Below are 15,282 nucleotides of genomic sequence, written 5' to 3'. Positions count from 1 at the left end.
TAATTTTGGTTTCTGGGGAGAACCACACATTGCAGTTGTCTATGTAAGTTGGTATAGCCCCGAGGGCAGGCAGCTTGGCAATTTCTGTCCAAGTTACAGATGCATTGTCCCAATGCCAGGTCTTGTCTGTGTGGCCCTGCAGACTCTCCCTTCCCCTCCACACCCTTTACAATGGGATCCAATCTTATACAGGTGCAACCCCAGACCACTGCCCTGTGGCTTCTGGTTGGGTTCAGCCAATCGGGAGCCCCAAACGAGAGAAGGGAGGGAGGCAGTGAGGGATGTCTGTTCTTTAGCCCTCTCTCGGCGTGGTCCCCTTGGGCTGGCTGTGTCCTGTGGACTCATGTCACAACTCCATACAAATTCCAGTATTGGTGCCTTCTTTTTTCCCCTCAAGCCCAGAGTGGTAGGTAACAGCCCCCACTGTTGTGAGCTCAAGGTACTGCACCTCCCTTTTGGTTTGCCTACAGCGTGCTCACACATTTGCATTATAAATACAGTCATGCACCACAAAACAATGTTTACAGCAGGGATGGACCACATATGCAACAATAGTCACTTAAGATTATAATAGCGTATTTTTACTGTACCTTTTCTATGTTTGGATACACAAATACCATTGTGTTCCAATTGCCTACAGTATTCAATACAGTAACAAGCTGTACATGTGTGTAGCCTAGGAACAGCTATAACATAGCCTAGGTGTGTAGTAGGCTATACCATCTAGGTTTATGTAAGTACACTCTATGATGTTTACACAATAATGAAATTGCCTAACCATGCATTTGTCCCAATGTTTTCCTATTGTTAAGTGACCGTAAGAGTAGTCCTTCAATTAAAGTGAATGTTCTATTTCCTGCTAGAAGCCTAACTGACATGCCCTTTGTCTAACAATCCTACTTCTGGAAATTTTTCTACATGAAGACTTGCACGTGTGCAAAATGATTCACATTTAAAAGAATTCCTTGCAGAAAAAATTGGAAACAATTCAAATGTCCATTGTAGGGGACCAGGTATATAAATGAGGGTATGTCCATAGAGCAGAATGCTATGCAACTGTTTAAAAAACAGAAGTAAAGAAATTCTTTTTGTTGGAAAGACCTCCCAGATACATTTTTAAGTGGAAAAATCAAGGCAAAACAGGCACTGGACATGCTATGTCTTGTCTAAAAGAGAGGGAAATTAAGAATAAATGTAAAAAAAAAAAAAACAAACCAAAACACAAGGGGGGGAAATGGGCATTTATTGAAACCTTAAAATCTGTACCCCCATAATATGCCAAAATAAAAAAAAAATAAAATAAAATAAAATAAAATACAAAAAAAAACAAGTGAGAAGCTCTGTAGGGAGGACCTTAAACTGGAAGATATACCCTCATTTCATAATGTTTTTGAATAAAATTAAAATCTCTCATAAAAAAAAAACACACACACACACAAAAACTAAATAAAAGTAGTTTTCTAAAGGAAGCAAGACTTTTCACTATTTACTTTATTGTATGCTTAAAATTTTTGAACCAAATGATGGTTACCTGTTCAAAAGTTAAATTTAAGATTTCTCCCTGACTAGGGAGGCGTTTGAGCCCAGAAGCTGAGACCAGGCTGCTTAAATAAATGGGGTAGATGGTCCAATCCTGGAGCCAAGAATTTTGTTATTTCTGCTAGTCTTTCATTGTCTTAACTTTTCCCCCATTTTGATCTTTGCAATTTAATTAGACACTTCAGAATTTTGACCACTTCATGTTGATTTCCTTTCAGATGTAAAAGTAAAGAAAGGACTTAAAAAATAACAAAGATGCTTTTGAGCCAGAATGCCTCGGCCATCAGATCACTTAATTTGATTCTCATGGGTAAGTGCTACTTTTTATCTCTGCTCTTGTGGGAGCAAGCCTGTGACATCATTATCACCCAGAGCCCTGCTGGGAAGCAGCAAACCAATTTCCCTGACTCAAGGACACAGTGTTACCTACCCAATGTCAGGAGTCAAATGGAAAGTAGAAAGGAAACCTGTGCTAGTGGTCTGGATTCATTATGGATTTCTGCCCTACTGTTAATTTTAGGAAAACAAACAAATAAACAAGAGTGACGTAAGGCTCAATAATTATAGAGACTATCTTGTATATAATTGGACGAATGATTTCTCTTACGCCCTTTCTGCCTCCCTTACCTTTGGGAATGTCTTTACCTTTAAAGTTTATTCGTTAGCAACATGTTTATTCATATTCTGAGAGTTTTTCTGAATGGCTAACTGCTTTTCCAGACACTCCTTCAACCAGCCCAACTATTTAAAAAACAAAAACAAGGAAATTCTTTTTGTTGTAAAGATCTCCCAAATATGTATATACTTTTTTAAATTTCAAAATATGAATTAAGGAGACCAAGTGTTTTTGTTACTTGGATAACTTGTATAATGCTTAAGTCGGGGCTTTTGGTATACCTGTCACCAGAATAGGATTCATTGTACCCAAAGGTAAGTTTTTATCCCACAGCCACCCATCTGCCCTCCCCTCTTCTTGATTTCGCATATCCTTTGTATCGCTTTGTGCTGTGTGTACCCAACTATTGGCTCCCACTTATTGGTGAGAACATATGGTGTTTGGTTTTCCATTCCTGAGATACTTCACTTAGGATAATGGTCTCTAATTCCATCCACGTTGCTGCAAATGACATTATTCCATTCTTTTTTATGGCTGAGTAGTACTCCATTGTGTGTGTATATGTTAATATATATATATATATCACATTTTCTTTATCCAGTCATGAATTGAAGGCCACTTAGGTTGATTCCACATCTTTGCAATTGTGAATTGTGCTATGATAAACATTTGAGTGCAGGTGTCTTTTTGATTAAATGACTTATTTGCCTTTGAATAGATACCCAGCAATGGGATTGCTAGATCGAATGGTAGATCTACATTTGTTTGTTTGAGGAATCTCCATATTGTTTTCCCTTGAGGTTGTACTAATTTACAGTCCCACCAACAGTATATAAGCATTCCTTTCTCTCTGCATCCACACCAGCATCTGTTGTTTTTTGACTTTTTAATAATGGCCATTCTGATAGAAGTAAAGTAGACTCTTATTGTAGTTTTAATATGCATTTCTCTGTAGTGATGTTGAGCATGTTTTCATATGTTTGCTGGCCATTTATCTTCTTTCGAAAAACTTATGCTCATGTCTTATGCCTACTTTCTGATGGAGTTGTTTGTTTTTTTCTCGCTGATTTGTTTGAGTTCTTTGTAGATTCTGGATATCAGTCCTTTGTTGGATGCATAGCTTGTGAATGTTTTTTCCATTCTGTAGGTTGTCTATTCTACAGAATGGAAATTATTGATTTCCAACAGAAATAATCTGTTGATTATTTCCTTTGCTATACAGAAGCTTTTTAATTTAATTAAATCCCATTTATTTATTTTTGTTTTTGCTATATTTGCCTTTGGAGTTCTAGTCATAAATTCTTTGCGTAGGCCCATGTCAAGAAGAGTTTTTCCTACATTTTCTTCTACAGCTTTTATGCTTTAATGCCTTACATTTAAGTCTTTAATACACCTTGAATTAATTTTTGTATATGGTGAGAGACAGGGGTCCTGTTTCATTCTTCTGCATGTGGCTGTCCACTTTGCCCAGCACCATTTATTGAATAGGCCTTCCTTTCCCCAGTATATGTTGTTGTCTGCTTTGTTGAAGATCAGTTGGTTGTAGGTAGATGGTTTTATTTCTGGATTCTCTGTTCTGTTCCATTTGTCTATGTCTATACTTTTATACCAGTACAATGCTGTTTTGGTTACTATACCTTTGTAGTATAATTTGAAGCCATGTAATGTGATACTTCCAGATTTGTTCTTTTTATTTAAGATTGCTTTGGTTATCCGGGATCATTTTTGGTTCGTAATAGAGCTTAGGATTATTTTGTCTATATTTGTGAAATGTGACACTGGTATTTTGATGGGGATTGTATTGAATCTGTAAATTACTTTGGGCAGGATGGTCATTTTAATTATGTTGATTCTAGTAAAACACAAGCAGGGGATGTTTTTCCATTTGTTTGTATCATCTGTGATTTCTTTCATCAGTGTTTTGTAGTTCTCCTCATAGAGGGCTTTAACCTCTTTTGTTAACAGTTTTTCTAGGTATTTTATTTTCTTTATAGCTATTGTGAATGGCATTGAGTTGTTGATTTGATTCTCCACTTGACTATTGTTAGTATATAGTAATGCTACTGATTTGTGTACATTGATTTTGTACCCTGAGACTTTGCTGAATTTATTTATCAATTCCAGGTGTCTTTTGGTAGAGTCTTTAGGGTTTTCTAGATATAAAATCATATCATCAGCAAACAGTTAGTTTGACCTCCTCTTGCCTGATTTGGATGCCTTTTATTTCTTTCTCTTGCCTGATTGCTCTGGCTAGAACTTCTAATGCTACATTGAATAGAAGTGGTGACAGTGGGCAGTTCCTAGGGAGAATGTTTTCAACTTCTTCTCATTCAGTATGATGTTGGCTGTGGGTTTGTCATATATGGCTTTTATAATTTTAAGGTCTTTTCCTTCCATGCCTCATTGGTTGAGGGTTTTTATCCTAAAAGTGTGCTGGATTTTATCAAATGCTTTTTCTGTACCTATTGAAATGATCTTGTTCCCAAATATATTTTAAGTGGAAATAACAGGGTGGAACAGGGTCTGTACATACTTGATGTTGGTGCCAGCTCTAAAATGGGCCTTATTTTGGATCCACTTAAGATGTAATTCTTAGACCATGAGCTGCTGGTACTCCTGTCAAGTAAGAACCATTTACTTGAGGGTTTTTTTGTTTTTGTTTTTGTTTTATGCAAGAAAGTCTCAATCTAATATTAATACGTGTGTGTAAGAGAATTCCAGACTTAAAGTAACAGTTGTTTAAGTTGAGCCCAGAGAAAACTTGGTTGCTGCTCTAACATGTTTTTCTTCCTCCTAGTGTTCATCAGCCTAGTATTTGGTGTTTTACGTGATATGCCTGGTAAGAGGTTTTCTTGGCTTGACTAAATTTTGTGTAAGGATCAAAGTGTTGGGGCAACCATTCATAAGTGTAAAATATGGGGAATTTGATGTCTGACCTCAGATCCGTTGCCTATTTTATTTAGATCCTTTTTGTAAAAGGAGCTACAATGAGCCTACTCATATTTTCACATTTGTCTCACAAAAATACTATAAGAAATTAGCACTAGAGATCATTTTAAACCCCCTTGAAAGAATATTCAAACTCTTAATAATGAGGAGACACAGACTATGCCAAATAAAAAATGATCCAGAAATAATTTCTCTTAATAATAATAATTTCTTATTGTCAAATAATAATTTGACAAATAATTTCTCTTTAATTTACATTCTTCCACCTATGGATTCTAGATAAAGGGAAATAATTTTTTAAACTAAACTTCTTGCCTACATATGTAAATCTGTACACAAAATTTCACTAAGCATTAAATATGTGTTGGGCCTTGCGGTAAGCATTGGGGGCTAAAGAGATGGCAGTCAAGAAGCAAAGGCCTTTCTGGCCCAATCTGGATTGAACAATACCCAGAATTCTGGAACAAAATGGGTCCCAATGATCAATACAAGTTCTACTTAGTGGATGTGGATTATAACAAACTGAAGAAAGAAGGTCCAGACTTCTAAACAAAATGTTTCACTATAAAACTACTTATAAGGAAGGTCTTCCAGAAACCATCTGCACAATTTTCTACTTAACCAGGAAATATTTCTTCTCTAAATGCATGAAATCATGTTGATGTATTGTGTTGGGGACTACACTGACTAATAAATATCTGCAAATTGGTGGAAAAAAGAAAAGAAGCAAAGGCCTGGGACCTAACCACAGGAAACTTAGATGATCTTTAAAAATCTAACCATATAAGGCAGGATTTGACAAGTGTAGCTTTGAGTCTCGTTTGCACTGACGCTTCCCAGCTGCATAACACTGTGTAACCCAACTCGATTTCACAGTCTGTAAAATGGGTCTATTAGTAGTGCCTACTTCAGCATTGTTGTGGGGCTTAAATGCCTGGAAAGGGCTTGTCTGGGCACACATTAAACTCCCTGCCAACCCCGCCACTCTATGATGGGAGAATAAGTGCAGTAGGGAATCCAGAGGAAGAAAATCTTGCAGTGGCTGAGCTGCTTAAGAAGGACTTCATGAAGGATCTGGGAGCTGAGTTGAAAGAACGGGGTGTGGAAGGAAAGGGGAAGTGCACCAGGTGGGTCAGGACAGCCTGGGTTATTTTGGTTCAGTGAGCCACAGAGGGAGGGTCAATGATAATCGAAGAAGCCCTTCTGGCCAAATTCTGTTTACACAGTGCTGAGTTCCTGTTTCCCAAGCTTGCCTGCTCTGACAGTGCGTTGCTTATTAATTAACTGTATTGTGAATAGTTCACTTCCCATGTCCAGTAGACTTCCTGTTTCTAAGACCCTAGTGCTCTCCAGAGGGCTTCTCTGCTGTAGATGTGAGAGCCCTGGATCCCAACAGATGATTGAACAGTGGCCAGAATACAACCTTGGGCTTTACGTTTTATTTTTTATTTTATTTTATTTTATTTTGAGACAGAGTCTCACTTTGTTGCCCAGGCTAGAGTGAGTGCCGTGGCATCAGCCTAGCTCACAGCAACCTCAAACTCCTGGGCTCAAGCAATCCTCCTGCCTCAGCCTCCTGAGTAGCTGGGACTACAGGCATGCGCCACCATGCCCGGCTAATTTTTTGTATATATATTTTTAGTTGGTCAATTAGTTTCTTCCTATTTTTAGTAGAGACGGGGTCTCGCTCAGGCTGGTTTCGAACTCCTGACCTTGAGCAATCCACCTGCCTCGGCCTCCCAGAGTGCTAGGATTGCAGGCGTGAGCCACTGCGCCTGGCCGGCTTTACGTTTTAATGTGTTTTCTTCCCTTCTCTTCTCTTTAGATTCTTCAGATGAACCTTGTGTTTTAAAAATAACGCTACAAAATTTCCAGTCGATCTTATCATGGGAATTTAAAAACCATTCTGTTGTACCAACTCACTATACATCATTGTACACAGTCATGAGGTTGGTTTGACATTTCATTTTTCTGTTGGTGACCACGTTATCATTCTATTCTGTGGGGAGTGGGGGGAAAGGTGATATCTCTCACTCTCTCTTTCTCTGTTCTTTATTTAGATTCTTAAAAGGCCAAAGACAAAACACCCGTCCATTTTTAATTAAAATTGAATGTTTTAATAATCCAGAGTTCTTTTTGACAAAGCTTGTATTTATAATCAAAGCCGATTCCTACAGGTCAAAACCTCACAAACAAAATAATTATTGTGTATGGTTTTTACAACGATTTTCCTAAGTCAGTCAATCTGAATGTTTAAAAATCCTATGTTTTCTAAGGACGGGAGTACAAAGGTCTGTTGACCATGTTTATTGTTTATGTTCAGTTTCTTTAGTCTGGTGGGACACCAGAAAGCTGTCTGTCCCAGTGTAGGACAGGCTTGGTTCCAAAGTCTGGTTTGGTGACTAGCCAGCCTGCCGCCTGGCACAGAGCTCGGCCTTTTGAGCTAATGCCTCCACTGAAGGGTTGCCGCAAGGATTGGACGTCGTGGAGCCTTCTTTGACTCTCTTCTTCCATGTCTAACAGTCACTCTCCTAAGTCATTACTTTGATCGGGTTGCCCCTTGGAGTGTCCTTTTGTGAATTATTTATTTGGCAGATAGCTGTTGCTGCTGCTGCTGCTGCTGCCTGAGCCAGTGGAGGGTCTTTTGTGGGTTTCTCTTCAGTGCCTGCTGCAAAGTCTTAAAGTTTCACTCTGCTTGAAGTGGTCACATGTATCCCCCCCCCCCACCTCTCTGAAGCTCGGTAGGTCAGATCTCTACCCAGGACCGATTTAAGACTGGATCGTGTAATCTTAGCCAGAGAGAGAGGGGATCTCAGGGAAGGCCTTCATGATTGTTCAGTAGTAGGAGGGAGATCTAAGGCCTCTACCATGAAAGCCCAAGTTTCATTCATTCATTCATCCAGCAGATATTAACTGAGCACCTCCTACATGCCAGGGCATCCAACTGTGAACTAAAATCCCTGCCCTCCTGGAGTGGACATTCTGAAAGTAGGTAGAGACATCAGCAAACAAATGAAGGCAGATTGTGGCAGGTGCAGGTAAACGCTATGGAGAAAAATGAAGGGTAAGAGGGATTGAGCGTGCAGGGGCGGGGAGGGTATAGGATGTCCCATTTTAAATAAGGTGAATAAGGAAGACGGTTTGATGTAGTGATATTTGAGCAGAACCCTGAAGGAAATAAGGAAGTGAGGCACCCAGAAAACCGATTACCGTTACATAAATGCTGACATTTTCCTTTTCCGATGTCTTTTCTTTCCAAAGTAGAAACGAAGCTATGAAGACTGTTGAGGGCTGTGTAAATACCACACGATCATTTTGTGACCTCACACGTGTGTGGAAAAACATACACGAGGTCCACATTATAAAAGTCGAAGGATTCAGAGGGAGCACGTTGCTCGTCCATTGTACGAAGGATTTCTTGCCGGCCATCGATAGTGAGTTGATCTCTGTTTCTCACCTTCATCCTTATTGTCAAGATCATCATTTGCTCTGCCATGAGACAGGAAGGTGTTTGAGACTCAAGGCTAGCTAGGCTCACCTCCTGGCCCTGCCACTTCCTGGTCCTGGAACCGTGGACTAGTTACTTTGCTTCTCTGAGCCTCAGTTTTTTTTATCTGAAAAGTGGAATAATAATCTGTTCTTTGCAGATATGCTCAATGCCTGTATAAGGCAGGCATTCAGACAGTCATAGCTGCTATTTTTCTGTTTTATACCCCAAAAGGAAGTGGGGGAGCTGGGTTTAGGTGTCATTAGCCGTCTCATCTCTTTGGGCCGGTGTTTTTCTTTTCTTTTTTTTTTTTTTTTTTTTTTTTGGTCTCATACATTTTTTTTCCTTTTATTTTATCATATTATGGGGGTACAAATATTGTTAGGGTTACATATATTGCCCCTGCCATTCCTCCCCCACCCCCCGCCTTACCAAAGCATCAAGCATGTCCTACCCCCAGGTGGTGCGCATCGCACCTATTTTGTACATATATATCCTTCCCCTCCTCCTCCCTCCCATCTGCCCACCACCAAATAAAAGTTTTGTTTTTGTTTTTTTTTCCTTTTTTTGACCTTTGGGTTACATCGTATATCTTTGCCTTTCCCTACGAAGGCGGTGTTTTTCTTAATACAGCAACTCCACCCCCAGATGGTAGTGCAGCAGCTCTTGTACGTGTGAACACCCACATGGACAGCCACCTACGGCCCAAAGCTCAGAGGAGAAGACCAGACCCCAAAAGTGGGTCTGCCCCTTCTTTCTTTCCCTGTGACTGGGGTCAGCTCCCCAAGGCAATTATATAAACAGCTCTAGCTCCGTTGCTTTTTCATTTCCCAATTCACAAAGCAGTTTCCAGAAGATCTATTCAGGTTCAGCTTCCTGCTATGGCTGTGTGGGTGTACACACACACACACACACACACACACACACTTAGCAAAGTGGTAATGATGACTGAACCCCGCTGTGGCAAATATAAGTGTTTAGATATAAGTGTTGCCAGAATCGTGTGCATGTTTGTGTATGTGGATGAACTGACATATCTGTGTGTATACATAGAAGAGAAAGAAAAGTACAATATATAGGTCATGGTATTTGGGTCATTAAACAATCTATATTAACGTAACAATGAGATATTTTTCATGACTCAAATGCCAAATATGAAAAATACATCAATACTCAGATTTAAAGGCAATACAGAGAACATGCTTTGGTACAGTCCTTCTGAAGATATTTGACAGCTTGTATTAAAAACCTTAACATAGGCCTACTCTAATCCAGAATTCCTTTTTAGTAATTTGTCCTAAAGAAATGATTAAGGACAAATGGAAAGATTTAGCTATAAGAATACTCAATGATACATTGAGTCTTTTCAGAAAAAATAGAGACAATTAACTGTTCAAAGCAGTGAATCAGTTAAACCTTGGTACAGCCACTTAGTGGAATAGAATTAACCTTGAAAAACTATGATGTAAACATCAGAAGTTGGCAGACTTTCTATAAAAGGCCAGAGAAGGCCATTTTTAGACTTTGTGGCCAACCTGTGATCTCTGTCATATATTCCTCTTCATTTTTTTAAACTCTTAAAAAAATAAAAACCATTCTGAATTTGCAGGTGGGGCAAAAGTCCACAGACCATGAGCCATAGTTTATCAGTTCTTGATGTAGCTAGATATGTATTGATATGTATATGAAATATAGTTAAGTGAAAATATATACCATGCAAAACAGTGTGAGTTAGACTGACTTAATTTTAGTTTATATATGTGTGTGTGTGTGTGTGCATATTTGTAGATGTGTGTATATACATATATTAACACAAGTTTAGTTTATATGTGTGTATATGTATATATACACATACAGCATAGACAAAATATAATTAACCACATTCAGAGACAATTGTCTATATTTTCTGATATTTCTGCAATGATTATGTATTATTATTATTATAATATGAAAATAAGTCATTTTTAATTTAGTATTAAGAATATATAGCCTGAAAATTAGGAAAGTTACTGGCTTCTGTTCCAAAATGTATTCTTGTTTTCCCTGCAGTAATGTGAAACAAATCACTTCACTTATTTTATTCTCAGTTTTTCGCCAACAAAATAAAAAGAACACACGCCACAACTAGGATCGTGGGCAGATTAAAAAGAAAATAGCTTTTCTTTAAAAGAAGTAAGGTCGCGTATCATAACGGGAGGCACCGTTGTGCAATCATTGACTGACCTTGGGGTTTGCGTCGGACTCTGTTTTTCTAAACAGTATCTTTAGAACCGCCAGAGTTTGAGGTTGCTGGCTTCACAGACCACATCGGTGTGACGGTAACATTTCCATCCGACACTGTGGAAGGATTGCAGTTCCATTTATCACTGGTCATTGAAGAAGAGTCAGAGGGGATTGTGAAGAAGGTAAGTTGTCTTCAGTGTTAGGATCAAAACAGTTCTGAGTTGAAAGCAAACACAGTCGACTCTTTTGAAAAAAGAAACTAGTAATTGAACAGTTAAAACTACAAGGTCTGGGCGCGGTGGCTCACGCCTGTAATCCTAGCTCTCTGGGAGTCCGAGGCGGGCGGATTGCTCAAGGTCAGGAGTTCAAAACCAGCCTGAGCAAGAGCGAGACCCCGTCTCTACTATAAATAGAAAGAAATTAATTGGCCAACTGATATATATATAAAAAAAAAATTAGCCGGGCATGGTGGCGCATGCCTGTAGTCCCAGCTACTCAGGAGGCTGAGGCAGCAGGATTGCTTGAGCCCAGGAGTTTGAGGTTGCTGTGAGCTAGGCTGACGCCACGGCACTCACACTAGCCTGGGCAACAAAGCGAGACTCTGTCTCAAAAAAAAAAAAAAAAAAAAAAAACTACAAGGTCTGATTTTAGGACGGAACTCTCTATAGTTCAGTCTTCTTTAAGAGAATAAGCCATGTGCACATCACCAAGGGACACACACAGGAGAGAGATGTGTAGCGTAGATTTCAGCAAGCCAAGGTTCGAGACGGCTTTGAAACGCGTGTTTTAGCTGAGCCATACAGGAAAAGCATCTGTCTCTGCCTCTCCCGCCTTACACAGGCAGGGAAGTGGCGCCTTCCCAAAGTTCTGGCCTCTCCGGATTTCCGCAAAGGACCTGACTGACTGCCAGTAACCTCAGCGTAACCCTGGTGTCAGACAGACCTGGACCTTCAATTTTTGTTGTGTCTGTCGCTCAGAATGCTGGATAAAGCGAAAAGGGACAGTCCGCACTCAGCAGTGGACCGACCTTTCTGGAACTGCAGCTTATGTTTGCAGCACCCTTTGCCAATTATAAAACCCTTGCAAGAAACACCAGCCTGCAAGATATCAGGGCAGAGGCATTTCAGACAGAGGGCACAGGAAGTTCAAAGGCCCTGAGGCTGGAGTGGGCCCATGAATTTGAGAAAAAAGAGGGGAGAGGTAGATGGAATGGAGTGACGAAGACACTGTTAGGATGGTAGTCACTTAATAGGCAAATTATGTGCCTATTATCATTTTTTCTTTAATATTCACATGGATTATAATCAACCCTCTAGGAAAAGGAAACAAAAATCATAGAGGAAAATAGGTTTATGTGAGTCAGGGACTGTGTCAAGTATCATTAGATATCATATTTCAATCATGTCCCATTGGTGTTCAACACATAAGCTACTATGTTTTAGATTATGATTTGTAAAATATATATCCTATGTTTATTAGGATATTGACAACTCTGTAAGAGAAAGACTGTAGTTGATAGGCATCATCTTCATTAAAGAAAATTAGTCTTAGTTAAATTAAGAAAAAAAAACCAGGCCGGGCGTGGTGGCTCATGCCTGTAATCCTAGCACTCTGGGAGGCCGAGGCGGGCAGATTTCTCAAGGTCAGGAGTTCAGGTCTCACTCTTGCAGCCTGAGCAAGAGTGAGACCCCATCTCTACTATAAATAGAAAGAAATTAATTGGCCAATATATATAGAAAAAATTTTCTAATATATATAGAAAAAATTAGCCGGGCACGGTGGCACATGCCTGTAGTCCCAGCTACTCGGGAGGCTGAGGCAGGAGGATTGCTTGAGCCCAGGAGTTTGAGGTTGCTGTGAGCTAGGCTGATGCCACAGCACTCACTCTAGCCTGGGCAACAAAGCAAGACTCTGTCTCAAAAAAAAAAAAACCATCGTATAAGAAAAAAAAACAGGCTATTAGTATCATCCAGGCAACAGATGGTGGTGGCTTGGACCACTTGGAGGTTGAGAGGGTAGTGAGAAGCCCTCAGATTCTGCACGTATTTTGCATGTGGAGACGATGGTATTTTCAGACAGATTAGATGTGTGGTGTGGTGGAGAAAGAGAGAAGTTGGAGTTGCCGTTAACTAAAACAGGGAAGATGTATGGACGAAGCAGGCGGGAGTTGGATAGCAGCTCAGGTTTGGACACAATGAATTTGAGGCGCCTATAAGGAAGGCATCTAGGAGGAGATGCTGGGCAGGGGTTGGATGTACCAAGTCTGGAATTCAGGCGAGAACTCCCAGCTGGAGATATGTCCTGGGGAGTCATTGGCTTCTTGGTCTGTGTCAAATGCCTTGAGACCCGATGAGATCCCCTGGGAGTGGGCATGCAGTGAGAAGAGAAGATGTCCAGGAACATTCCAAAATTTGGAGATCTGGCAAATGAGGAAGAAGCAGCAAAAACAGACTAAGAAGGAGCAACTAGCATCGTAGGAGGGAAAAAAACAGGTGAGAGTGATGTCCCAGTAGCTGAGAGAAGAAAGTTCCAGAAGGAGAAAATGATCTACTGAGTCCAGTGCTGTGAATGGGACAAGTTAGAAGAGGCCTGATTATTGGATTTAGCACCATGGCAGTCACTGTGCCCTTGATAAAAGTATTTTTGGTGGAGTCATAGGGCAAAGACGTGGTTGGAATAGATTCAAGAAAAAGAGGATGAAAGTTGGAGACAGAGGGGTGAGCTCGCTAAGGAGATTGTGTATGGAAGGAAGGAGGGATATGTGGTGGCCACTGGAAGGGAAGCTTTTAGTTCGTTGAGTTGTTTGTTTGCTTGCTTAGTGACTCCTCCTCCTTCCAGACAGAAACTTCCAGAACAGCGTTGTTACAGAAGGCTGTCTTTGAACTGCTAGGAATCCTCCTCTATAAAACTGCTAGTAAGAATGTATTTTGAGAACTGTAAGAGATGGTACAAAAGTTGTTACTCATGGAAGAACCTTCATCTATCATCTTTTTAATTCCGAAACGGAACCCAACTACATGGGAAAGAAGGGGCAAGGTGTTTCAAGGGAGAAAACAGAAAACCAGACATCAGCCTCAGTTCTGTCACAGACACGCTGTGCGGCCTTGGAGAAGTTACTTAGCCACTCTGAGCTGCAGTTTTCTTACCTGTGGAATGGAGCTAAAGCCTACTTTCCAGACCGTTTTCAAAGTCAAAGGAGTTAATACGCACGAAAGCACTTTCTCAAGTGTAAAGTAGGCATACGTTGTCAATGAGACAAGATAATCTTGACATCACAAAGATTATTCCTCTTGGGGACCTTTTTCCTCATTTGTGAGATGAAATTGCTAGACTTGATTTCAAGGTTGCAAACATGTGTGTATATGAATACACGCACGTGTAGTCTTGTGATAAATTGCTCTCCCCGGGTGACTTCTAATCCTTCTTCTTGCCAACCCTGTGATATTCTAACCTGTTTAATATTTGAAGACAAATCCCCGAAGAGACTCTCAGGGCCCGCTTCTAAATGAAATTCTCATTCAGAGTCTTACTCACTTTTTGCTTATTTTTACAGCATGTACTCAAAATGAAAAAAAACATGAGTGGAAATTTCACCTATGTCATCGACAACTTAATTCCAAACACAAACCACTGTGTGTCTGTTTATTTTGAGTCTGCAGACCAGGCGACAGCAGTACAATCTCCCTTAAAGTGCACCTTCCTTCAACCTGGCCAGGAATCAGGTATGTTCGTTTTTTAAAAATCCATGCTTTTATACTCTGAGGGAAAACTTGTTTAAAGAGAAGAATCTGAAATCCGTGGGGTGCTAAATGTATTTCTTCCAATGACATGTTTTCTGTCGGTCAGTCTCTACCAGCGAGTGGTAGAGTCACTCTGATAGTATCCTACCATAGGGACAATCGGATATCTCCCTTTATAAGGTCACAACTCTTCTAGAAATGGAAATGCTTTTATTTCAGGGGATCAGGATTGAATTCAGTGCTGTGTGCCCTTAGCCGGCCATTGTTTGAGCCCAATGCTGGAAGAGGCGGGGAGCTGCCCGCAGCACTTGACTGCACTGTGTCAGAGGGTGACAGGATGATGGCAAGCTTGGGTGTGGTTCCCACGTGTGGCCCAGCTCTATCTGCTCTAGCTCACCGATGAAAGGGCACCTTGTCAGCGCAGATGAGACAGTCACGAGTGATGGCTGAAAGCCTCTCTGTTGCAAAGACAGCAGGACAGTCAACAGTGTGGCCCCAACCCTCCCTCCTGTATGGAGAAATGTGCATCGAGAACAGTCCAACTGAGAAACTTCCCTGCTGGTGACTTCCTCAGGAAGTAACTAGGTCTCTCCACCTGTTTTATCAAAAGTGAAAACCTATGAAAATCACCCTCAAAGAAGCCTTTCTAAATTTCCCAACCCCAATGGAAGCTTCTTTCATCTTCTGATTTACCAGAATAAAAATAAGATTTACAAGGAAATGACTTT

At 40.4% G+C, this 15,282-nt stretch overlaps 1 protein-coding gene across 7 annotated transcripts in view; it reads left to right on the top strand.

Moving 5' to 3' along the window:
* The window catches only part of IFNAR2 (interferon alpha and beta receptor subunit 2), a 35,406-nt gene that overhangs the window by 8,860 nt on the left and 11,264 nt on the right, over positions 1-15,282 (top strand). For 3 of the 7 annotated variants that reach the window (XM_012780878.3, XM_012780881.3, XM_076000442.1), the window contains exons 2-7: positions 1,758-1,849; positions 4,953-4,994; positions 6,930-7,053; positions 8,366-8,538; positions 10,851-10,996; positions 14,368-14,536. In XM_012780878.3, coding sequence (XP_012636332.2) covers positions 1,795-1,849; positions 4,953-4,994; positions 6,930-7,053; positions 8,366-8,538; positions 10,851-10,996; positions 14,368-14,536 — 709 coding nt within the window. In that variant the 5' untranslated portion in view covers positions 1,758-1,794. Of the gene's footprint in view, positions 1-1,757; positions 1,850-4,952; positions 4,995-6,929; positions 7,054-7,077; positions 8,169-8,365; positions 8,539-10,850; positions 10,997-14,367; positions 14,537-14,773; positions 15,276-15,282 lie in introns of those variants that run through there. The other 4 variants (XM_012780883.3, XM_020284770.2, XM_076000440.1 and 1 more) reach the window with 4 other exon arrangements.

Source organism: Microcebus murinus, chromosome 1 (genome assembly GCF_040939455.1).
Source record: "Microcebus murinus isolate Inina chromosome 1, M.murinus_Inina_mat1.0, whole genome shotgun sequence".
NCBI classification, from domain to species: Eukaryota; Metazoa; Chordata; class Mammalia; order Primates; family Cheirogaleidae; genus Microcebus; species Microcebus murinus.
Note: the sequence above shows the minus strand (reverse complement) of the source record. Positions and strands in the feature narration are given on the sequence as shown.